This window comes from Trachinotus anak, unplaced genomic scaffold (assembly GCF_046630095.1).
Source record: "Trachinotus anak isolate AG129_WGS33_773 ecotype Australia unplaced genomic scaffold, CSIRO_AGI_Tana_v1 ptg000011l, whole genome shotgun sequence".
NCBI classification, from domain to species: Eukaryota; Metazoa; Chordata; class Actinopteri; order Carangiformes; family Carangidae; genus Trachinotus; species Trachinotus anak.
In genome coordinates, this window is record NW_027273862.1 from 31,359,829 (window position 1) to 31,385,834 (window position 26,006).

General features: G+C 44.5%; 2 protein-coding genes across 6 annotated transcripts in view; one reads left to right on the plus strand and one right to left on the minus strand.

Moving 5' to 3' along the window:
• Window positions 1-3,037, plus strand: part of LOC139628346 (transient receptor potential cation channel subfamily M member 1-like) — a 36,592-nt gene extending 33,555 nt beyond the window's left edge. Inside the window, exons 25-28 of the mRNA XM_071489970.1 lie at window positions 111-313; window positions 486-618; window positions 915-1,276; window positions 1,488-3,037. Coding sequence (XP_071346071.1) covers window positions 111-313; window positions 486-618; window positions 915-1,276; window positions 1,488-2,176 — 1,387 coding nt within the window. The 3' untranslated portion in view covers window positions 2,177-3,037. The remainder of the gene's footprint in view (window positions 1-110; window positions 314-485; window positions 619-914; window positions 1,277-1,487) is intronic.
• Window positions 3,038-4,190: 1,153 nt separating this feature from the next.
• On the minus strand, window positions 4,191-25,133 carry LOC139628344 (ATP-binding cassette sub-family C member 12-like). 5 transcript variants are annotated; one of them, XM_071489967.1, is made up of 30 exons: window positions 24,776-25,133; window positions 21,130-21,222; window positions 20,274-20,420; window positions 20,015-20,162; window positions 19,312-19,476; window positions 18,909-19,082; window positions 18,296-18,443; window positions 17,921-18,069; window positions 17,604-17,711; window positions 17,148-17,351; window positions 16,574-16,645; window positions 15,854-15,978; window positions 15,696-15,768; window positions 15,260-15,463; window positions 14,660-14,794; window positions 13,944-14,013; window positions 13,724-13,774; window positions 12,930-13,016; window positions 12,701-12,804; window positions 12,253-12,435; window positions 11,637-11,863; window positions 10,922-11,059; window positions 9,525-9,714; window positions 9,214-9,303; window positions 8,872-9,061; window positions 8,137-8,296; window positions 7,901-7,979; window positions 7,707-7,820; window positions 4,735-4,899; window positions 4,191-4,462 (listed from the first exon to the last, which is right to left on the minus strand). In XM_071489967.1, the coding sequence occupies exons 2-30, from the start codon at window positions 21,219-21,221 to the stop codon at window positions 4,370-4,372; spliced, it is 3,885 nt and encodes a 1,294-aa protein (XP_071346068.1). In that variant the 5' UTR covers window position 21,222; window positions 24,776-25,133; the 3' UTR covers window positions 4,191-4,369. The 5 variants fall into 5 exon arrangements, with proteins under 5 accessions (XP_071346068.1, XP_071346067.1, XP_071346064.1 ...); XM_071489966.1 differs by having other exon boundaries at window positions 17,948-18,069; window positions 19,240-19,476; XM_071489963.1 differs by having other exon boundaries at window positions 19,240-19,476; window positions 21,130-21,225.
• Between the last annotated feature and the right edge of the window lie 873 nt (window positions 25,134-26,006).

Here is a 26,006-nt window from a genome sequence, read left to right on the forward strand (position 1 = left end):
CTGTTGGTTGAGAAAATGAAACTGATCATCAGCCCTGAAACAAACCAGTAATAGCACGGTGGACGTCTGCAGAGACTTAATGTCAACCTCCCTCCTCTTCCTCTCCGCAGCAACACCTTCTTCGAGGTGAAGTCCATCTCCAACCAGGTGTGGAAGTTCCAGCGATATCAGCTGATCATGACCTTCCACGACCGTCCCATCCTGCCCCCTCCCCTCATCATCTTTCCACACATCTACATCGTCCTGAAGAGGCTGTGCTGCCGCTGCAGACGGAGGCTGGGGGGAGAGCGCAACGACCGTGAGAGACGACTCCGTAAGACTCAGCGTCCTCTGTGTTTGTTCTGTCACAGTCTGCAGAGGTCAAAATAACCAGGTTACAATAACCAGGTTATAACATTAAGCTTGAAATAACCGGGTTAAATTGACGATGTTATAATAACCAGGTGAGAATAACCAGGTTATAATAAGGAGGTCTGCTCCCTCAGAGCTGGTGCTGAGCGCAGACGAGCTGAAGAGTCTGCACGAGTTTGAGGAGCAGTGTGTGGAGGAATACTTCAGAGAAAAGGACGATGAGAAACAGTCGTCCAACAATGAACGAATCAGAGTCACATCTGAGAGGTGAGGACAAACACAAATCTATGGGAACACTGTCACACTGACCCAGCAGCACACAGGGACCCACGCTGTCTGACTTTAGCTGATGTGATAGATTTTTGTTGTGAGACAGTGAAAACATTTGTCCATCTGTCATTTTAACATCTGATGTTAGTATCCAACACTGGATTATTTGTGTTAGACTGAGAAAGGACCAGGTCAACAGCAAATGAAGAACAAACACAAAATTTAACACTACAACATATGGACCTGTACATTTTGTTCAGTATCACTCTCAGCCCTCTCCTCTGTGTGCTCAGGGTGGAGAACATGTTCATGCGTCTGGAGGAGGTGAATGAGAGGGAGCACTCGATGAAGGCGTCCCTGCAGACGGTGGACCTCCGCCTGGCTCAGCTGGAGGAGTTCTCTGGCCGGATGATGAATGCTCTGGAGAAGCTGGCGGGCATCGACCGAGCCGAGCTCGTGCGGACACGCTCTAGAGGCTCGTCTGTCTGTGAGCCCGTGGCTCTGCTGCGACACGGCAGCATCAACAGCGCTGACGGCTACAGTCTGTACCGGTACCAGCTGGAGCATGAGGACAGGATCTCTGTGTCTGGAGACATGGAGGGAAACGACCGGAAGGTCCAGCTGAGTCCAGAGAGACACAGAGGAAACACAACAGGTTGGACCACACGCGACACATTAGAGCAAGGATCTTGTGATAAGATTTTACCAGGGACAGGGCCCCCTGGAATCCCCCCGCCCCCTATGCTATATCTGTGCACATGTGTATGGTTGTGTATGTCTATGCATGTACGTTTATGTATGTGTATGTTTACAGTTCATACACAAATGATGCAACTTCCTGGTTTGAATTCATTTCCTGTTTCCAGGTGATGTGACGGAGTTTGGCTCAACTCTGGAGGTGAGAGCACTGAAAGAGAGGACTCAGTCCCTGTCCAACGTGGACATCCTGATCTCCCCCTGTGATCCTGACCTCAGACCAGCCCAAACCTGTGCTGCTTCACCTCAGGCTGATCTGATGGAGGCTGATGTGGAGAAACCAGCTGAGAAGAGCCGACTGGAGGCGGCAGTGTCCTTCCCTCTAGAGAGGTCAAAGGTCCTACAGTATTTATCCTCTCCGGCCCTCAGCGGCTCGCCCTCCTCCAACAGGAAGTCCATCAGCAGCATCATCTACAGCCCTACCCATCAGAATCAGGAGGAGGCCACCAGTTCGACCCCCCTCAAATCCCCCAGAGTGACGGCAGAGAGTAGTGGAGGAACCAAAACCAGACAGGAGGTGGATGATTCCAGGTGGTCTGACGGTGAGACGGTGGACAGTATCCATGGTAAGGGAAACAGGGAGGAGCCGCCGGAGCAGCTGCTGGTGGGGGAGGACAGAATGTACCCGACTCTGCGCTCCAAGAGTCTCAACACCAACCCGAGGAAGATGAGAACGAAGAAGAAGGAGAACGAGGAGAAGCCTCGCTCAGCCGGCAGCGTCAGAGACCTGGTGTCAGCGTTTAGCGGTGCAGCAGGGGAGCCAGGGTCCAGGACCAGGTCCAGAGACTCTGACTGCTGATCCTGAAGGAGTGAACTCTGACCTGTCGACTGTGCTCAGTTCAAAGCAGCAGTCGTTTCTATGACAGAGAGACATTCAGGAGTCTGTGGCAGAGATGAACCGACCAATGTCCAGACCACGTCACAAAAACCTCCAACAGGGTCAGCAGCTACAAAACTAATGACCCGGTTTTTTTAGTTTAAATTTAAGTCCATCCATCACACTTGTCCAGACGTTCCTCTCCCTTCCACCTTCCAGTTCCTCCTGAGGGACCACATGACGTTTCCAGACCATATTAGATGTGTAGTCTCTGTTTCAGAAAACCTCCAAAGGGAGGCGTCCAGGAGGATCCTGATCAGAACCACCTCAACTGGCTCTGTTTGACTTGGAGCTGCAGCTGTACTCTGAGCTCTGCTCTTATATTTAGGATTTAAATGTGTTAAAACCAGAATGGAAAGTAAAAGTCCTGTAGTCCATCTAATGATTATTTTGATCATAGATTCATCATTTTGTGTGTGTAATGTCAGAAATCAGTGATGTGATGTGTCCAAACGAGATTCAGATATAAAGCAGAGAAAAACAGAAAACCATGTTCTCTGGAGAAACTGGATCAACAGATCTGGTTTGTTCTGTTAGTTTAAATGATTAAAATAATGATCTGTGGAGATTTTTAATATTAATATATTAAAAACGTTTCACCTGATTAGAGTTATTTTGTATTATTATTTATGTCTTGTTTTCAGCCCATTTTCACCTGTGTTGTAAAATTCATCACCTCTGTCAGGTTCACGTTGTGATTTCAGGAGAAACGCTCTGACACAGACCGACATCTTTCTTGTGTCCAATGTGAACTCTCACTGGTATTAAAGGGAATGAAATCTACCTCCATACTGAATCATTTCTTCTGAAAATAAAACACTGAACCATCAAATCTGTTGTTTGTGACTCAGGTTCATCCCACGATCAGAGAGATGACGACTTCCTGTCAGGAGGCTTTTCACATGACAATACTATTTGTCAAGCAGACATAAAGTATTTGAGTGGCATTAATAAACTCTCTGAGGAAATGTAATAGATTTTATTAAAATATCCAACAAAGGTTAATAAGATAAATTAGTATGTTAATAGAAACAAACCTGAATAATATCAGAAAAATATCTGACAAATATTTGTAAAATATCAGTCAGGTAATTATTAGAATATTCAACAAATACGAGTTAAATATTCAAAGAAATATTAAAATATCTTATCAAGATCATTATCCAAAAAATACAATTACATGTCTCAGAAATGAACTGAACCAGATCCTGTTAGTGTTCAGATAGATGCAGCACTCAAAAGTCCTGCTACCAAAAGAAAACATACAACTTTTTTGACTGTTGCAGCTGCTGCAGTTTAAACTTCATGTTGTGTTCACACTTCATCAGTGTCTGAACTTCACACACCAGTTCACACTCCAGTTCTCCTGGAGGAAAAGACCTGGTCTACTACAGACCCCCTGACTTTGTTTCATATGTCTCTTCTCTTCTGACCCTTCTTTTAAACCTCCCAATATCCCCGGGTTAGCTGACCCCTCTGACCTCAACATAACAAACATGTGAACCCAGGATGACCCTGTCATGACCCCAGCCTCACACACATTAACTCTGACACCACTGATGACCCTTTTCGTTAACTGGTCACTGTGACCTGTTTATGTCATGTGACCGTGTGCAGGGCAGTAAAGTTTGATGTGTATATCTGAATGTTTGAATCACTGTCGACTTTCATTGAGTGTTTAAAGTCTGATGTTCAGTAAATGTTCTTGGTCACATTCCACTAGGTCACTGTGCTGTTAACATGTCACGACCTCTGAGCAGGACTCTGGACTTCTGGATGACCTGCCTCCAGTTCACCTCCACTCAGATTCTATCAGAACCCTGTCCGCAGGACCAGGTCCAGAGAGTTGGCTCAGGGTAACACACAGCTCTCAGTCTGTGACATGAAGAACCCAGGAACACATAAGTCATGTAACACAACCTGACAGACACAGACAAACAAAACCAGCTGATTTTATTATAAATGTTAGAGTGAAAACAATAAATAAAATTCAATTGTTTAAAATCTAAACAATAATTTATAAACTTTAACCAAAGACGGTCTGAGCTGAAAACTGCAGTCAGTCATCACACTTCTGTTTGTGTTGCTGATCACACTGTGGTGTGTTTGAGGACTTCAGGACATCACAGTGTTGGCAGCTGTCAGCAGGGCAGAGAACAGTGAGTCGGGTCTTTGTTTCAACACGTCTGGATGATCAAACTCTATGACCTGCAGGACAACGACAGAGTACACACAGGGACCTGGATCACAGTTCACATTGTGGCTTTTACAGAGCTTCCATCATGACCCTGAAAATCACAGCAGGAGGAGCAGGAGTGTTTCTGGTCTCAGGTCTGAATGAGGTCCAGAGTCAGTGCTAAAGAGACCTGCTGACGACTGACCAGAGACTGTTCAGTGGTACTGGACTAGACTGAACTAGACTGAACTGGACACAGGAACACTGGACTGGACTCAGGAACACTGGACTATGCATTGGTTACCTCTCCGTGGTTCAGGACCAGGATGCGGTCTGCCTGCAGGACTGTGTGGATGCGGTGAGCAATGGTGAGCACGGTGCAGTGCTGAAAGGCCTCTCTGATGGTGATTTGGATCAGAGCATCTGTCTCTGGATCAACAGACGCCATGGCCTCATCCAACAGGATGATCTGATGGACAGGAGGAGACAGACTTGAGGATGGACCGACACAGTCAGGAACAGTCGTACAGGTGAACAGGTAAAAAGGGAAACAGGTGAACAGGTAAACAGTCACACAGATGAACAGGTGAAGAGGTAAACAGGTGAACAGGTAAACAGTCACACAATTCAATTCAATTCAATTTTCAATTTTATTTGTATAGCGCCAAATCATAATATACATTATCTCAAGGCACTTGAGGGCGGCCGTCTGCCTCGACCGGTTGGGTTTAGGAGAAGATAGAAAGAGGGGGAGGGGGAGGAGAGGGGAGAGGAGAGAGAGAGAGAGACCGGGAACAGCTGTGTCGGTAATGGTGTTATCAATAATAATGACAGATAACAGTGGTTAATAGTAAAGATGAGTAGTGGTGGATCTGGATCCTGCTGCTCCCGAGGCAGAGAGACCTGCAGAATGAGGACAGAGAGAGGGAGAGAGAGGAGAAGCACAAACTACGGGAGAGAAAAAATACAAAGTTAATGGCATGAAGTTATCGAGAGAGAGAGGGGGAGAGAGACAGAAATAGAGAGAGAGCGCCCAGTGAATCATGGGAATCCCCCAGCAGTCTAGCTCTATAGCAGCATAACTAAGGGATGGGTCAGGACATACCCGAGCCAGCCCTAACTATAAGCTTTACTAAACAAGACAGTTTTAAGCCTGATCTTAAAGGTAGAGAGGGTGTCTGCCTCCCAAACCCACACTGGGAGCTGGTTCCACAGGAGAGGAGCCTGATAGCTGAAGGCTCTGCCCCCCATTCTACTCTTACAAACTCTGGGAACCACAAGTTGACCTGCATTTAGAGAGCGAAGTATCCTATTGGGAAAATAGGGAACTATAAGCTCTCCAAGGTACGATGGTGCCTGACCATTAATGGCTTTGTAGGTGAGGAGGAGGATTTTAAATTCTATCCTGGATTTTACAGGGAGCCAATGCAGAGAAGCTAACACAGGAGAGATGTGATCCCGTTTCCTAGTTCCTGTCAGTACTCGTGCTGCCGCATTCTGGATCAATTGGAGGCTTTTTACTGAATTTTTGGGACATCCTGACAATAAAGAGTTACAGTAGTCCAGTCTTGAGGTAACAAATGCATGAACTAGCTTTTCAGCATCCTTTAGACATAGAATGGGTCTGATTTTTGCAATATTGCGCAGGTGGAAGAAGGCTGTCCTAGAGACTTGCTTTATATGTGAAGTAAAGGACAAGTCCTGGTCAAAAATGACACCAAGGTTTCTGACTGTAGCACTGGAGGCCAAGGTGATGTCATCCAGAGTCAGTATATTATCACATAGTGTATCTCTGAGGTGTTTTGGGCCAATTACAATAACTTCAGTTTTGTCTGAATTTAAGAGTAAGAAATTACTGGTCATCCAGATTTTTATGTCCTTAAGACAGACCTGAAGCTTGGCTACCTGGTTAGTCTCACCTGGCTTCATGGATAAGTACAGCTGGGTGTCATCTGCGTAACAATGGAAATTCATCTGGTGCCTCCTAATAATGTTTCCTAGAGGGAGCATATATAGACTGAAGAGTATTGGTCCTAGCACCGAACCTTGTGGAACTCCATGACTGACTTTAGTGATGATAGAAGAGTCATTATTAACATGAACAAACTGGAGTCTGACAGATATGACTTAAACCGGCTTAGTGTGGTTCCTTTGATGCTGACCATATGTTCTAGTCTCTGTAATAAAATCTTATGATCGATGGTGTCAAATGCAGCACTAAGATCTAGTAGGACAAGTACAGAGACAAGTCCATTGTCTGAAGCTATGAGGAGATCATTGGTAACCTTAACCAGAGCTGTTTCTGTGCTATGATGGACTCTAAAACCTGACTGAAAATCTTCAAACAAACCATTCCTGTGCAAATAATCACATAACTGGTTTGCAACAACCTTCTCAAGGATTTTGGAAATAAAGGGGAGGTTGGATATAGGTCTATAATTGGCTAAAACATCAGGATCAAGAGTAGGCTTTTTAAGTAGAGGTTTAATTACTGCAACTTTAAAAGCCTGCGGTACATAACCAGTTGATAAAGATAAGTTAATCAGACTTAATATAGAGGTGTCGATTAAAGGAAAAACTTCTTTGAACAACCTTGTTGGAACGGGGTCAAGAAGACAAGTCGATGGTTTAGATGACGAAACTGTTGAAACGAGCTCAGAGAGATGTACAGGAGAGAAACAGTCAAAATATAAACCAGTTACAGTGGACTCTGAGGCTGCTGACCTGGACAGTACATCTGAGCCAGCTGTGGGGAGGAGATGGTGAATTTTTTCCTCTAACAGAGACAATTTTATCTGTAAAGAAGCTCATAAAGTCATTACAGCTGAGGGCTAAAGGTATAGATGGGTCAACAGAGCTGTGGCTGTCTGTCAGCCTGGCTACAGTGCTGAACAGAAACCTGGGATTGTTCTTTTTTACTTCTATCAATGATGAATAATAGGATGTTCTGGCTTTACGGAGTGAACAGATAAACAGGTGAACAGGTGAACAGGTGAACAGGTAAACAGACACTCAAGTGAACAGGTGAACAGGTAAAAAGACACAGATGAACAGGTGAATAGATAAACAGGTGAACAGGTGAACAGGTGAACAGGTGAACAGGTGAACAGACACTCAAGTGAACAGGTGAATGGGTAAACAGGTAAACAGACACACAGGTGAACAGGTGAACAGGCACACAAGTGAACAGGTGAACAGGTAAACAGGTGAACAGGTGAACAGGCACACAAGTGAACAGGCGAACAGGTAAACAGGTGAACAGGTGAACAGACAGACCTTAGAGCTTCGCAGCAGAGCTCTGCTCAGACACATCAGCTGTCTCTGTCCCACAGAGAACGTTCCTCCGTTGTCCGTCAGCTCGGCCTGCAGGTTCCCCTCCAGGCTGCAGATCTGACAGAACATCACAGTTGAGAAACACCAGAGCACGATCATCACTCAAACTATAACAGATATTGACAACACACACGTACTGCGTCCTTCATGTAGGTCTTCTCCAGTGCTGCCCAGACCTCTTCATCACTGTAGGTACTGAAAGGGTCCAGGTTGTACCTGAACATGAGTACAAACACTCAAACACCTGTCCGATAACATCTGCAGTTTTTTCAGCCCCCAAAGCATGATGGGTCAAACAGGTAAGAGCAGTTCTGGTCTAAATGTAGTGAACTGACGATGTTTCACAGGACAGGAGGCAGCGGGGTTACCTTACCTGACAGTCCCAGTGAATAGCACAGGGTCCTGGGGGATGATGGAGAGTTTTCTGCGCAGGTCAGACAGGCCGATGGTCGTGATGTCCACACCATCTATCAGGATGCTCCCTGCAGCTGGTTCAACCAGTCGCAACAGAGCCACAGCCAGAGACGACTTACCTGGACAACAAGGACCCATTCAGTCTGCAGCTTTTCATCATCAGGGCAGGAGGTCGGAACCTGACCACACCTATCAACACCTGTTAACATCTGTCAACACCTGACCACACCTATAAACACCTGTGAACACCTGACAACACCTGACCACACTTATTAACACCTGTTAACATCTGTCAACACCTGACCACACCTGCACTGTGCCGACCAGGTTAATATAACTCCATGTTTACATGAGGCACATCAGTGATCCCATTCTAACCAGCTCTGCACCATCCTGACAGCTACACGTCGTCAGCTATTATCTGTCAGTTGTTGTCCTGACCAGGTGATATCGACCAGTATCTGACCTGGGCACTCTGGTAGATTACACAAACCACCTGTCCTGTAAAAACCTTGAGATCCTCCAGATGGAACAAGGGGGACAGAGAAGGACGTCTGGACTACCTTGCTCAGCCTGTTGCCACCATGATAACTGATTCCTGGATAATGACTCTTGAGGAAGGTGTACCCTGTGGTGTGATTTTCTCCATAACCTCAGTGTTTAATACAGATGACGGCTGCAGTCATGTTCTTACCGGAGCCATTCTTTCCCACGATGCCCAGCTTCTCCCCGGCTCTGATGTGGAGCTGCAGCCCGTTAAGGGCAACAGGTGAGTTTGGTCTGTACCTCATTTTATAGTCCTGGAAGGTGATGGCTCCATGTTGAGGCCAGTCCTCTGAGACCTGATCCATCTGCAGCTGACCTGAGCCCTCCAACTCACAACCCTGAATCACAACCAACAGTGACAGTGACTAACATGAGAGGCCAGACCAGCAGGACTCCCAGTCTGACTAATGACTTATTCAGAGTCAGACAGTGACAGTGATGATAACACTGACACAAACACATACACACACACACACACACACACACTGACCATGATATACTGGAGCAGCCGCTCCACAGAGATGAACCTGGCCTCCACCTCCATCAGGGACTGGATCATGTACTGACAGTTACTCGTCAGCTGGAAACACAACAAATGCATATGAGACACTTTACCTTATATGGGTCACAGACTATTTGTCCTTCAGCTGAATCACATGACTGTAGTAAAGCTGCTTACATGTAGGTTTTGTTGTGTTTATATCTATATATTGTTTATATCATATTTCATTTCCAGATTTATATTCAGTCTGATGGAGGATTGTCCTGATGTGTGTCAGAATTTTGGCACTTGAGTTTTACCTGGATAATGTAACACAGAGCAAGGGCTTTCATGGGAGGGCTGCGGACATCGTTAGAGCTGAAAATGACCAGCAGAGTGACTGGCAGCGTCATGACGGCACACAGAGAGTCCACCAGGAAACACAGCCAACGCATGGCATAGTTAAATAGTAAGAAGTGGTTGGCATTGATGTCAGAGAGGCTCTTAAACCTGCAACAGGACCAGATGTTCAGACAGATGTTAAGATAGATGTCGCCAAGCGCTTGCTCTTTGTGGGAACTGTTGGGTTTATTCTGTAACAAAGTAAGGTCTTGACCTTACCCTGTAAAGTGCCTTGAGATAATGTATATTATGATTTGGCGCTATACAAATAAAATTGAATTGAATTGAATGTTCAGACAGACATTCAGATAGACATGCAGACAGTGTTCAGACAGGCTTCCAGACAGATGTTTGACAGATGTTCAAACAGCATTCAGAAAAATGTTCAGACATGTTCAGAAAGTGTTCAGACAGAGGTTCTGGCATTGATGTCAGAGAGGCTCTTAAACCTGCATCACGACCAGATGTTCAGACAGATGTTAGACAGATGTTCAGACGTTCAGACAGATGTTAAGATAGATGTTCAGACAGACATTCAGATAGACATTCAGACAGTGTTCAGACAGCGTTCAAACAGATGTTAAGACAGATGTTCAGACAAACATTCAGACAGATATTAGACAGATGTTCAGACATCATTCAAACAGATGTTCGGACAGCATTCACACAGTTGTTCAGACAGCTGTTCAGGCAAATGTTCAGACAGATCTTCAAAAAGGTGCTGAAATAGACATTCAGACAGAGTTCAGATATACATTCAGACAGATCTTAGCAGATGTTCAGACAGATGTTCCGACAGATGTTCAAACAGGTGCTGAAATAGACATTTAGACAGATGTTCAGATAGACATTCAGTAAGATGTTCAGACAGCGTTCAGACATATGTTAGCAGATGCTGAAATAGATGTTCAGACAGACATTCAGAAAGGTGTCGAAATAGACGTTCAGACAGTATTCAGACAGGTGTTAAGACAGATGTTCAGACATCATTCCGATAGATCTTCAGACAGCTGTTCAGACATCATTCAGACAGATGTTCAAACAGATGTTCAAAGACAGATGTTCAGACAGCGTTCAGACATACATTCAGACAGATGTTGGCAGATGTTCAGACAGATGTTCAGACAGGTGCTGAAATAGACGTTCAAACAGATGTTCAGACAGACATTCAGACAGATGTTCAGACAGCATTCAGACATACGTTCAGACAGATGTTAGCAGATGTTCAGACAGACGTTCAGACAGCTGTTCAGACAGATGCTGAAATAGGTGTTTAGACAGACATCCAGACAGATGTTGAAGCAGATGTTCTTACAGCTGTGTGTACTTGTGCGTCTTGTTGTAGGCATGGATGGTGCTGAGGCCCTGAGCAATGGAGGTACACAGAGAAATGCAGGGAGAGCGACTGATGTTCTCCATCTTCTTTAACTCACAGATGTTTCTCAGGAACATCCTGCAGAGGTTCACACAGATGTTCAAGTCAGAATGTAGAAAACATGCAGGTGATGTCAGTAGTGGTAGATTATATCAACTGGAATGAATTAATCTTGGTTAATGAGCTGCTGACTGGACTCTACCAAAAACTGAACTGACTCACTCTGTAATATCTCTACATCCAGTGAACTGTATTTTTGTAGTTCATTAGATCAATATGTGGAAGCTCATAGTTCTGGATCAGGAGCTCCAGGATCTGGATCAAGTAGTTTGTTCCAGCTGTTATTTCACTGTGTCACAACAATCAATATCAATCAATAATCAATATTTTAGCTCATGTACAGCTTGGAGCTGCAGCTGGTCGACATTAATTAGCTTCATTAATGTTAATGATAGTAGCTGCCTCTAAAAACTGTAGGACTTCAGCTGATCAGAGATCTGAACTCAACCTTTATTTATAACTGTATCCAGAGACAAATGATGAAGGTTAAAGTTACTGAGACTCAGATTTGATTGACTGTCCAACCCCAACTCCACATTTCTGGGTTCAGGTCTCTCAGAGACCTGGGCCTCATTAGGACCAGCTGAGGACTCACCACACAAGGAGAGCGAAGAGCGCAATGAGGACGAGCACCGGCAGCAGCATGATGGGGAAGATTATGGAGTTGATGATGCAGACGCAGACGGCGATCAGACAGAAGATGAGCAGGGCGTTCAGATGGTGAGGGACTAAAGAGTCCATCTCATCCTGGTACCTGGAGAAACAGTTGAGGATGCGTCCGGTCGGGGTATTGTCAAAGAAAATCATCGGGCTCACCAAGATCTGAGGGAGACACCAACTGATCAGCTGAGCAGAATTACAGTTGCACAACAACTTCAACAGTGTGACAACAACATGAGTAAGATGGTGAGAGACTGAAGCCTGATCTCAGTCTTACCCTGAACCTGGTTTTACAGAATATCAGTCACCACACGGAACAAGGTTTAACCTTAACCTCACACACCAGGTGAAACACCTGCTCCACAGGTTAGCACCTGATACACAGGTAAACACCTGATAGAGTGCAGCGTTTTGTGTTTAACAAGTCAACAACCTTTTTGTCTCTTTGGTTCAAAGCTCAGTGCTCAGCCTCTGTCTCTTCCTATCTAACACTCCTGAGCCTTCGTGATGATGATGATGATGGTTCACCTGTTGGATCAGTGAGGTCTCACCTTCCTCAGCAGGCTGTTGTGCAGCCTGGTGGAGGCATGAAATGTGACCTTGATGTAGCAGAAACATTTGACCATGCAGACGCTCAACAGGAAGACTACAATCAGAGCGAACATCAGCTGGTAGAAGGGAAGGTCAGGGTTGACGGAGACGTTTCCTCGCTCTGAGGACGTCACATTGGTGGTCTGAAGAACGACACAACAATCAATCAGTTGTGCTCCTTCACACAAAATTTAAACTCTCACCTTTATAGTAAAAACAGCCTCACGAACACCACACTCACTCATCCCTGATACAAGCAATAATTATGACCATTATTTATTAATCTGATCAGTTAAACAAATGATTGGTTATAAATTCTAAGAAAACAGTTTCCTGAAGTTTATATTCTTTACATTTAAATAGGATTTAATAATAAGAATAAAAACAGTGTGTGTGGGTGTGTCTGACCCCGTGTCCTTGGGACAGCCAGTAGCTAAGCCACCAGTAGCTCAAAGCTGCATTAGTGATCAGGACGATGAAGGTGAGGAGGATGAAGAAGCTCACGCAGAATCCTGTAAGAAGATACGAGAAACAAGTTTCATAAAATGCTTTCATTTTGAAGGCTGCAGGTTAACACAGTGTGTTTGTGTGAACATGAAGTGCTTGTGTGTGTGTGTGTGTGTGTGTGTGTGCTGACCTCCAGCTGCCTTGTTGTACTGTTGGAACGTTCTCCAGGTGACCAGACCATGTGTGTTGTTCTCCTGATCGATCAGCTGATCAGCAGCTTCATGGAGAACAGACTGTAATGAGCTTCTCAGACATTAAACTGGTTCTCGTGACTTTGACAAATCTGTGCAACACAATAATCATTAAGTTCATTATCATTAAGTTGAGAACTTTGAGAACAGTAAAGTTTTATATGAGACAGTGGCCCCTGAGGAACCATGTGGCTGAAATTCCACAGGGCTTCATGGTAACCATGTTACCATGAATGAAACATTTCCTTCAGAACCTTCACAAGTCCTGCAGCCTTCCCTTTACAGGAAGGCTTTTAATGTGAAAAGCACCCAAGACGTGTGGAGTTTGATTGATGGAAGCTTAACATTAAAAGCAAGAATGACTGAAGAGAATAAAAAGTTGATTTCTGTTCAAAAGAGAGGTGACCATGTGACCTGCTGTGTTTCACCTGTCCTTTATTACAGGTGAACAGCAACAACATGTTGAGCCTGTGTGTGTTAGTTTGATGCGTTTAAGGTTTTCCAGATGTTCCTGATAGAAAACAGCTGTTTGTGTGAAAATCAATCACAACAAACAAATCAGGGCCTGGACTCGATCTGTGCTTAGTCACATCAGAGACAACAAATATCTTCACAGCAGCAGAAATCAACCAGAGCTGAATAAAACCTGATGGTTTGTCCTGTAACGTGATGAGTGTTGTCGTCATAGAAACACTTACAGTCGAGGGTCACTGATTCATGGACATGAACTTACGTTTGCAGTCAGATGAAGAAGCGTCTGTGTTCTTGTCTGACATGTCGAACGCTGTGAAGAAGACGACACATGGTCATATTCATTGCTTATTCATTGATTCCACATATTACAACCATGAGACTACAAACTATTATCATCACATCACCTGCAGTAACTGACACAGACAGAAGGCAGAGGGGCATCTGTTTGAACAGTGTCCACCTGTCTCCGTCTCATGTACCTGGATTAACGATGGCTCTGTCCGTGTGGCCACTCAGCTCCACCTTCTCCTTCTTCACTTCCACCTGAGGCTGGAAACAAGAAACTAAATAAATACACTGAGACATGTTCTGTGTTTTACATAAAACCTTATTTCAAAGTGTCCTCTAAAGCTGCACTCAGACATAAAGCTCCAGAGAAACAGAGGCTGCAGAACCTCATTCAGAATTCTCCTGTTTTTAAGTTTCCTTCAGTGTCACAGTGAAACAGAGACATCATGGTACACTGCAGACACAGTTGATCATAACTGATCACAACCGATCACAGCCAATCACAGCAAATCACAGCAGATCACGGCTGATCACAGCCGCTTACAGCTGATCACAGCTGATTCAGCTGTTGGTGATGAGACGTCTGACTGACTATAAACAGATATAAATTAAGAAGTGAGGCTGAAAATAGCAGTACCTCACTGTAGCTGACATTACAACAGACCATCTGATGAGCTGATCTGAGGAGATTAAAATCACCACGGACACTGACACACAGATCCAGTCTAAGTGGAGGTTTACTGACAAGTTCTTCAGCAGCTGGATTGTCACAGAAACAAACAACACACGTCCACACGTTTATATCTAAACGAGGTTCATCAACACCTGAACAAAGATTTTCCACAGTACCAGGTATGCAACCAAACCCAGAGCAGCAGCAACTGTGACTGACTGAACCATGTCTTACTGTGGTCAGCTCCCTCAGGTATTTAGTGATGAGCTCAGCGTAATGTCCGTCCACCTTCATCAGGTCCAGGTGACTTCCTGTTTCCAGGACCGAACCATCCTTCAGGACCAGGACCTCATCACAGAACTCCATGTACTGATGGACACAAAGAGACAGAGACAGATTCATGATAGTGATGACGGTGATGATGATGATGATATTTTCATGAGTTTTTCTGTATGTTTAATTCTGACGTGAGATTGTTCATGACTCGTACACAAGAACTCATTCTGCAGGTATCTCTGTTTCCGGAGCAGCAGGATCCAGATATACCACTACTCATCATTACTATTTACCACTGTTATCTATCATTATTATTGGCAACACCATTACCTACACAGCTGTTCCTGGTCACCTCCCCCACCCCCACCCCCTCTCCTCCCCCCACCAGTTGAGGCAGACGGCCGCCCACCCTAAGCCCGGTTCTGTTGCAGGTGGAGTTTTTCCCCCCCTTGTCACCAAGTGCTGCTCTTTGTGGGAACTGTTGGGTTTTTCTCTATAACAAAGTCAGGTCTCAACCTGACCCTGTAAAGTGCCTTGAGATAATGTATATGAACCAACCTGCAGCTGGTGTGTGACCAGTATTACAGATTTCCCCTGCAGGTCCTTCTTGATACACTCTTCAAAGATGTGTTTCCCTACGTGGGCGTCCACAGCAGACAGTGGGTCGTCCAGCAGGTAGATGTCTTTGTTGGAGTACACAGCTCTGGCCAGACTGATCCTCTGTTTCTGCCCCCCCGACAGATTCACTCCCTGCTCTCCTAACTGAAAACACAGAGTTACAGACTGCACCACCTCAGGCAGATTCTACAGGAGCTGAGAGACTGTGGACACAGAGACTAAACCTTCTCTGATGCTAATGTTTGTGTCGTGTTAATCTTCAGTTGATGCTGAACATTACTCCTACACTACAATAATATCTTACTATATCATGATAGAGTCATAAACTGCTGTAACGGGACAGTCAGAGTGTGTCCTCACAGAGTCAGTTTCTCACCACAGTCTGATCACCGAGAGGCAGGATGTGGAGGTCGGCCTCCAGGTTACAGCTGCTCAGGACTCTGTTGTACCTGCAGAGCATCAACACACATCACTGCACACATTCACTCCTCCCTTTACACCAGAAGGACAATTCATCTTCATTTTATGTCTTACCTGGAGCGGTCCAAAGGTTCCCCCATCAGGATGTTGTCCTGGACAGTCCCATAGAAGATCCAGGCCTGCTGGGAGCCGTAGGCGATTGATCCGTCGACTGAGACTGATCCCTGCTGCAGGTGCATCTGATACATAAGACAACAACACAATCTGTACCTGCTGAGATCTGTACCTGCTGAGGTCTGTACCTGCTGTGGTCTTTACCTGCTCAGGTCTGTAACTGCTGAGATCTGGTCTGTAACTGCTGAGATCTGTAACTGCTGAGGTCTGTACCTTCTGAGGTCTGGTCTTTAACTACTGAGTTACAGATCCGTATCTGAGATCTGTAACTGCTGAGATCTGTAACTGCTGAGGTCTGTACCTTCTGAGGTCTGGTCTGTAACTGCTGAGGTCTGTACCTGCTGAGATCTGGTCTGTAACTGCTGATGTCTGTACCTGCTGAGGTCTGTAACTGCTGAGATCTGTACCTGCTGAGGTCTGATCAGTACATGCTGAGATCTGTACCTGCTGAGGTCTGGTCTTTAACTGCTGAGATCTGTACCTGCTGAGGTCTGATCTGTACATGCTGAGATCTGTACCTGCTGAGGTCTGATCTGTAACTTCTGAGGTCTGGTCTGTAACTGCTGAGTTCTGTACCTGCCGAGGTCTTGTATGTACCAGCTGAGGTCTGTACCTGGAATCTGTGTTCACATGAACATGATGTAGCATCAGATGACTCACCTGTTCCAACAGACTACAGATCAGCGACGTCTTCCCACTGCCAACATTCCCACACACACCCAGCAGTTTGCCCTGCAGCAGACATGCATCATCATTAACACACAGCACTGGTCCACACTCATCCAGAAGAGCATGATGTCAACCAGCTGTTAACATCTGTGTCCAGTGAAACCACTCGTCTCCAGGTCAGAGAGTCCCCGACCTTACTGGACAAAATCCAGCTCTGACTGTCAGACCAGATCAGATTTCACCGGAGCATCACATCTTTCCACATTAATATAAAACACATCCTGTGACACAATGATCTGAATGTGAGTGCACTATGCTTGATGTAAAAGTTGTTATCATTATCAATATTGTCACAATTTTATAATCACAGCACTGCCTGACAGAATCAGCTCGACATCCAGCTGAGATGGGCCGTCCTGACATGAGCTGAGCAGGGACTGGAGACTTGATGAAACAGTACAGACCCACATCAGAACTAGCTGCACACATCCTCAGGTCAGTTCAACCCTTTGTGATCCACAATCGTTCACAGCTTTACTGCACTCACAACACTCAGCAGTGTCACCTTGTTGAGGGTGAAGGAGATGTTCCTCAGTCTGGGCATCACAGTGTGTCTTGTGTTGTTCACCAGGTCATCCCTGTCCTCTGTGTTGGGTGGGTGGAGTGGTTTAGTCCAGGACAGTGTGGCCTTGTCCATGATGACGGCTGCTGACCCGTGGTCTGTCTTCTGCATGATGTACGACTTCGGATTCTCTATCAGCAGTAACCTCTGCAGCAAAAACACACACACACACACACACACACACACACACACACACACACACACCTGATTTACTCAGCACAAACTTTATGTGTTTAACATAAATTTAAGTGTTTGTTACACTTCCAACAGAAAAGAGGAAATGAATCTCCATGAAGAGGTTATTAGGGGACCAAGCACGCACACATACAAGCTGAACATTCACTGACGTCACCTCAGGAACAAATCCAGTGTGGTCGGGTTCGGTCAGAGATCAGTTACCTTCAGACGATGCACAGAGACAGCGGCTTCAGCCAGGAACTTGACAGCCGTGGGCAACATGGACAGAATAAACCTCATGCAGTTGAAGATGGTGACAACAGGAAAAGCCTGATGAAGAAAAAGCTCCACAGTCAGTTCAATCCACCCAGGCCTGATTTGATCTCATCATCGCTCAAATCAACAAATAAACTGAGTTTTATTTACGTTTCATTTTGTGACACTTTCCCCTCAAACATTAACAATCAGACTCTGGTAAACACCGTCTCTTCAGGGAGGAGACACAGGTGTGTGTAGGTGGATCAGCTGTTTGTACTCACTGTGCTGGTGCTCAGAGGTAAACCCACCCAGGTGTGAATAATGAAGGTGCAGCTGGCGGCGATGATGGGGACAAGGGGGCTGATGGTCACACTGAAGTTCTGGATGACAGCAGCCATCTCCAAAATCCTCCTCTCTGTGGCCCTGACCTCTGACACACACACACACACACACACACACACACACACACACACACACACACACACCGATTGTCCCGATTATGTACTCTCTTCTTCATCTCAGTCACTCAGTGTTAATAAACCTGTCACCAAACGTGTCAGCTCTCAGTCTGAGAACAGACAGGATGGTTTTACTGACTTAGTGTCACTCAGAGTTCCAGTCCAGGACCAGGACTCCTGCCGTGATGAATAACATACCTGTGATCTTCTTTTCAAAGGACTCCTCCCACACGTACATCTTGATGAGTTTGATGCAGGTGAGGATCTCATTCATGGTTCGGACTCGTCTGTCTGTGACAGCTGATGCTTTCTGCTGGTACACATTAATGAGCCTGGCAAACACAAACTGACACACACACACACGAAACACAGATTGTGTATCACACCTTTATCATAATGCGTCATACTTCTTATGCCTCTTGCATAAAAATATAGGTGCATAACTGCAACAAAGTCCTGCAACTTTGAGAAAACCCAGACAAATGATAAAATATTAAGATTACACATGAAAACATGCGGTTTAATCAGGCAAGGTGTGCTGTGACTTAAAGCAGAGTGTTCACCAGGTAAGTGGACCTTACTGGAGGTTCTGTTGTACAAAAGCTTAAGCAGTTTTTACTGCCACACAGAAACACACACACTGACAGACACACATACCATCTCCAACACATCAATTGACTTTCAAAATAAGAGTCTCAAACAGGTCAGAGGAGCTTAGTTGATATAAACACCTGCTTCCAATTTGTATGCTAAGATAATCTAAACTACGCACATCCTGACTGTAACCTGTGTGAGCAGTGTGTCCTGAGACCTGCAGTAGGATGAAGATGAGGAAGATGAAGAAGCCGATGAGGGCGGTGTAGTCGAGGATGTAGCAGGAGTAGACAGAGCAGATTATGAGCAGGAGAGGGAACGGTAGGACTAGAGGACCCAACAGGACGGCGTCAAAGAGACGGTAACTGTCGCTGGTCAGGATGTTCACCATCTGACAGACAGACAGGCAGTTGTTACACAGAAAGATAGACATAATAGTTTCAGAATAAAGTTGTACTTTGTCACTGTCCACTTGCATCATATTTGTGGGGGTGACTCCATCATGTCATTCAGATGTGAAAATTTTGTTTCTATTGTTTTTTGTGAACCTGTCCCACAGAGACTCCGCTGTGTGTCCTCAGAGAGACGATCTTGTTGAAGCCCAGCATACAGAAACCTGCCTTCAGCCTGATCCCCGTCCTCAGGTTCATGGCCCAGCTCAGAGTGAGGCAGCCGACCCTGAAGAGCTCAACAGAGACCAGAACCAGACACAGAGCCACGCCCCCCAACACTGAGGACATCTCTGGGTGGAGGACATAGCTGAGGATCTCGTGGACCAGGACGCCCTGACAGGAAACACAGAGAGGACACAGAGACATTATACAGACCTGAGAGGAAAAAGATATTAGACAGACCTGAAAGGACAGAGACATTATACAGACCTGAGAGGACACAGAGACATTAGACAGACCTGAGAGGACACAGAGACATTAGACAGACCTGAGACAACACAGAGATATTAGACAGACCTGAGAGGACACAGACATTAGACAGACCTGAGAGGACACAGAGACATTAGAGAGGCCTGAGAGGACACAGAGATATTAGACAGACCTGAGAGGACACAGACATTAGACAGACCTGAGAGGACACAGAGACATTAGAGAGACCTGAGAGGACACAGAGAGGACACAGAGATATTAGACAGACCAGAGAGGACACAGAGATATTAGACAGACCAGAGAGGACACAGAGATATTAGACAGACCTGAGAGGACACACAGATATTAGACAGATCTGAGAGGACACAGACATTAGACAGACCTGAGAGGACACAGAGACATTATGTCACACTGTGACACAGAGACCTGAGGACAGACTCACTGAGCCGACAAACAGAGCCAACATGAGGAGGACGGTGATGAAGAGGACCAACAGCAGTCGGTCTTTCTGGAAGCGAAGCAGCACTCGGGTCAGAGATGCTTTTTGTTGACCAACCGCACACACTTCCTGTTCCCAGAGCTTCTGAAGCCTGAATACACACACACACATTAACACACACACCTCCTATTTCTACAACCTCTAAAGCCTGAACACACACAATAAAATATGATTATTGTTATCGTAATTATAATTGTCCCACCTGTCTCCGTTGACATCGGCTCCGTCTAGAGGAGACAGGCTGAGCGAGCTGAAGTCCAGCTGTTTCCTGGACATGGACCACATCACAGGAGTCATCCAGGACATGGTACTGAAGGACAGGAAGCCTGCTCTATCCAGAGGACTGGACCTGGACACCAGCAGTATCAATATCATCAGTATCCTGAAGGTCTCATCACTGTATCTCACCTGTCTATACGTTCATCTGTCAAATCTCAGGGTCAACTAGGCTTGACCCAGAAAAATCTGAACTCAAAATCTACAGTTTCATGACACCTGCATTTGCTAATGAAGATGTTGTGAAATGGCAGAAAGCTGCACAGCTGCCCTTGAGTGGGCTATGGTGTTTCTACTGCTCCTTTCAAAAGTCACTGTGCAGACAGAAAAGTATTAAGTCCTGTATTTGTCACAGTCCAGTCCAGCCACTACACCCACCCCTACTCCTCACTCCTCCAAAATAAGAGCCAATCCAAACCAATGACCCTTCAGTGGGAGGGACCTATAAAACCTCCAACACAGAGTTTGCATCAATGCAGGTTCCCAAACCACAGTCCAGAGAAGAGCAGCACCACTCTGAGTCCAGGAGGATGAAATGTCACAAACCTACAACTGTGAGTTCAGTGAGTTTATTTCCAAAAGAGAAGTTGTAAATGACCTCAAACACACATGTGACTTTTTTCAACACGGATGATGAAATTATATATTACGTTTTTGTTTTATGTTGCTGTGTACCTGGGAAAACAGTACATGTGTTTTTTATTTGACTTTATCATAAAAAACAAGGATTAAAATCTGATTAAGATTCAGGTTGAACTGGGCCTCTGTCTCTGATGACTCACCTTGACACTGCCACTGTTTCGGATTCACCTGAGGAATAGGTCTGAGGAGTTGATGGTCTCCAATCAGCTGCTGGGGCTGTTTTACCATCCATCCTGCTGACACAGAAACAGATCTCAGATCAGTCTGTAAATGAAAAATCCGTCAACATGTGATTGGTCAGTCACTGTGTGTGATTGGGGTTTAGCTAACAGTCAGTTACGTGTGTTCAGTCATCCCTTAGACCTCAGTGTTAAACATCTGTAACACCACCCAATCAGAAGCAATCAACTATGTAAACAGGAAGCCACAGCAGCATCATGATCTATAACAGCACGTACCAAAATATAAGCTGTCGGGGCTGAGAGATAAATGAAAGCATTAGTCTGACAGTCAACAGTCGACAGTCTCAGTCTATCTATTCCTATTTATCTATTGGTTCCTATCGATCTATTTTATTCTATCTATCAGTCTAACAGCCATTTTAACATTTCATTGTCAAGAGTCTTTAATTGTCAAAGCACAGTAAAAACAGGTGTTTGCACCATAAAATTCAATTCTTACATTGCTAGTCCCCCATTGAGACAAATTAAAGATTATGAACAGCAATAAAATATAATAAAATATGATATAAAATATATTAAATAATGTATACAATTAAATAGGTATATGCTGGATACCCCCCCCCCCCCCCCCCCCAAACTCTGCACTAACCACTGAAATGTGGACCAGACGTCTGCAGCAGTGAAACCTTAACCAACAGAGAGACGAGATCTGAATAAAGTAAATTTTCTCCTGATCTGTCTGTCTAGAAAATGACATTTTACTGTCAGAATATTCGGTAGCTCTGTGGCTTGTGAAAAATTGGTCCAATATTTATTTCAGTGACTACAGGGAGAAAGACTCGGTCATAATTCTGTGATCAGTTCACTTCTACCATTGGGATGAATAGACTCAGACCCACTGCTGGTCTCCTAAAGGGGCGGGGAGGTGGAGAAACCCATGTGATACAGTTACAGGAAACAACTGAAAATGGACCGTCTCCTTTCTCCACTGTGTCTGATACAACAGCTGGAAGTCTAAGTGGCTTCAGAGACAATATCCTGCTGCCACCACAAGAGGGCAGTAAATTACATGAGGAATGCAAACAAGCATCAGATCCTTGATGAGACAGAAAACTGTTTTGAGATCAGATGTAAGGAGAGATATTGTTGCACTTCAGTATTGTTCTAACTGATGTCTATTTTTAGTTTGAAATCTGGGCCCTAAATGTACAATACTGCTGTAAAGACATTTTGACGAGTCATAACGTATTTTTGGATATTTAAAAATGCATTTTTTAATTTTACATGTGATATTAAGATTGTGACTAGTAACAACCGGATTGTAGAAATCTGAGGTTTCCAGAGTATTCATTCTGGATATGAACATGGTGGGTATCTGAAGCATGATCAGTAAAAGTGATGTTGTTTGTCGCAGAAAGAATTGTAGATCACAGATCTGAACGACAGATATCTACAATATAAATCCAATCTAGACATTAAATATCAAAACAGCCACTTTTTAAGGTTTTTAAATATCTTACACTTAGATTTGATTAGTACAATCAAAAGTGCAAATATCTTGAAATACAATTTTTACTCAAAATCAGTGTTTCCTACACATTATTAATTTGATGCCACAATATCAATTCAATTCAGTTCAATTTTATTTGTATATTATTTGTATTTTATTTGTATTTTATTGTATGTATATCAACATTCATCCACGGCTTGATTTCCTATTTCTTTACTATTTCAAATGAATAAAGTCTAATTTAATAGAGCTGATTTACTCAGCCTCCCCTCACCTCCACATACCAGTTTGATTCATTTAAATTTTTGTTTGTATGCCCTCAGATGTGGTCATCTCTTACAGGCAACTGCATAAGAGTTTTAAACACCTGAATAACAACAGCAGCTGATGACCACAGGGAGGTCAGCAGGTTAGTCTCAGTCCAGACTTTTCTGGTCTGTGGTTCCCTGATGGTGGAACCAGCTCCTGAAGTCTCTCAGAAGTAGCTTCACTGATGAACCTCACTGTGAGTCTCTGTGGATAAGAGTCTCACACATGAGTCAATGTGAATGTAAAAGAACAGCAGTTCTACATGTGACCTGGTCATTGTGTAGCATTAATAAAGTTAATGTTTTAGAATCATGTCTTGTCTTGAGTTTAAGGGTCTGAATGAAACTGTAAAATCATCCATTAAACTAAAACGACAGATTGACTCTTTCAGTTCTCAGTGAAACCCGTTTTCACTGTTGAATCTTCCTGAGCTCACCAACAGCTGCTGCAGCCACAGGACACATCTGTCCTCACCTGTCCGTTAAACTAACACTACTGAACCACAGCACCCTGCAGTTCATACCAGAGACCAGAACCTGCAGCTGCTGATCTGAGTTACCAACATGTTCCTGGGTCAGATCTCCTCACTGATAATCAATAATAAAGACTCTTGGCAGCTTATTGACAATCAGCTGATCAGAGGTTTCAGACTGAACCCCGGCATGAACTGACTCTACACTACAAACAGATTCCTGACATTTGTAATGAAAGTGTTCCTGTGACTCTGACCTAAAATGAGAACCTGCAGGTTTTGTTCTGTTTGACCTCATGGTTTGTTTCCCTGCTCTGCTTCCTGTCTGTCTTTGTTTACCTGTGCCGGACTGACACTCCTGATACACTTTAAACAATGACACAGCTCCAACACTGATCTCAGTACAGTGACTTCAGTAACACTGCAGTTACAAAACTGCAAAATATACAGGGCTCCATTTGTGACAAAAACATGTCCACATGTGCATGATGTGCTCTGTGTGTGTGGACTGAACATGTCCTTAAACATTTGTGTGTCTGTGGACTGTTCACCTAGCAAAACATCTGTTTGTCAATTCAACTTCAAACATTTGTCGTCTTTTTGTGTTTAACATTAAAATGTACAAGGACACAGTCAAACAATACTGTTCTGTCCACACACAGAGCACAAAGTTGTGGACTTATTTTTTGCAGAAACAGAAGCCCATGATAAAAACAGACATGTTGACTACGTGTTGTCTTCTCAGCACAATTCACACTTTGAATGTGGGAGAAGTCTGGATATCTGTTCCTGATCTGGCTTCACTGATCCGGACGCGGGTCGTCCTGGATCAGAAGCGGGTTTTCACCTGGATCCGTTCACTCCGGGTTCATGTGACACTGTGACGTCAGGATAGAAAATTCCTGGACAGACAGGCGCTGCACTGCTGGTCTGACATCACTTTAATGATCAATTAATTATTCCCTTTGTTTTAATCAGATCAATCGCTTGTCTATAAATCTCTCAGTCCGTCACCTCAGGTTCCTCAGACCTCTGACAAACAGAAAAAGTTTGGCGCTCTTCAGCGTTAACAACATTGTAGTTGCTGAGGACCGAGCCAGGACCGAGCCAGGACCGGTTCATCAACGATCTGATAGCTGACGAGTCGTTAACGTGACGTTCTCCCTTCCACACGGCGAGATCGGACCTGATTCAGACCTGAACCCACAGAGCTGAACCACACTCTCAGTGAGACTGTTCCCCCAGAAGAACAGGGGCTGCAGACCTCCATTCACATTCATCATGTTTCCTTTTTTCTTCAGGATGTTACTCACTCTGTGGTCCAGTTACTCAGCTGGTCTTTAAAACCGAAACCAGCCGGGTCCTCCGGGTCCTCCGGGTCCAGGTGTCATGGAACTGTAGATTTTGAGTTCAGAACTCGCGACAGTAACACATTGTTCCCCTTCTCTTCATCTCTGAGTGACTGACGGCTGCAACACACACTCACAAACACACACACACACCTGTCTGCCGGCTGCATTGTTCTCTTCCCGCCCCGGGCCAATCAGCTGAAAGCAGCCGTTACCTGTTATCAGTCATCAGCAGGTAAACAGCAGGTCAGAGAGCCGTTAAAACTGTTTGAGTGGAACTAAGAAAACAGGTGAACAAGTGAACAGATGAATGAGCAAACTGATGAATTGATGAACAGGTGAACTGATTAACTGATTTATTTCACTATACTTTATTTTTGTTCATGATTTTGTACTTTTGTTCGTTTATTGACCTGATGTTTTTTTCATTGTTTCTTTTAATTTTTCTTATTTTCATTTCTTATTTTCAGTTTCAGCTGCTCAGATTATTCATTTACACAGATGTTTATACAGATGTTTACACAGGTGTTTATACAGATATTCATACAGATGTTTATACAGATGTTTATAAAAGTGTTTATACAGATATTTATACAGATGTTTATACAGTTCTTTATACAGATGTTTATACAGCTGTTTATCCAGGTGTTATACAGCTGTTTGTACAGATATTTATACAAGTGTTTATACAGATGTTTATACAGGAGTTTGTGTTAATTTACAACTTCTCCTTTGGAAATAAACTCATTGAACTCAAAGTTGTAGGTTTGTGACATTTCATCCTCAGAGTGATGCTGCTCTTCTCTGGACAGTGGTTTGTGAACCTGCATGAAGGCTTTATAGACCCCTCTCACTGAAGGGTCATTGGTTTGGATCGGCTCTTTTTGTCGAGTGGTGAGAGTTGGGTGGAGGTAGGGGCTCAGTCTTACCTGAACGGTTTAGAAAAAATCAGCTGGAGGTGAGCAGATACAAAGAGCTGGGCAGAGGCAGAAATCCATAAAGCAGGTAAAGGTGAGGCATGAGCAGGTAGTTGGATGAAGGAAAGGTACAGCAGGTACAGCTCAACAGACAATGAGGCAGAGAGTTTTAAGTAGTGGGCAGCTGATTAGAGAATGAGAAACAGGTGAACAGGTGGTTGTGGGCCTAGGTGTGACTGCAGGTGAAAGGGTCTGGAATAACATGAGTGTAAGTTGGA

Bases quoted from the DNA above. Each gene is read 5' to 3' on its own strand.
- LOC139628344 (XM_071489963.1), bottom strand. From the start codon at position 21,221: ATGGATGGTAAAACAGCCCCAGCAGCTGATTGGAGACCATCAACTCCT. The intron at 13,017-13,723 runs GTAAGTTCATGT...TTCTCCATGAAG, and splicing joins TTCTTCATCTGACTGCAAAC to CTGCTGATCAGCTGATCGAT. The intron at 9,062-9,213 runs GTCAGTGTGTGT...GTTGTGATTCAG, and splicing joins GGCTGCTCCAGTATATCATG to GGTTGTGAGTTGGAGGGCTC.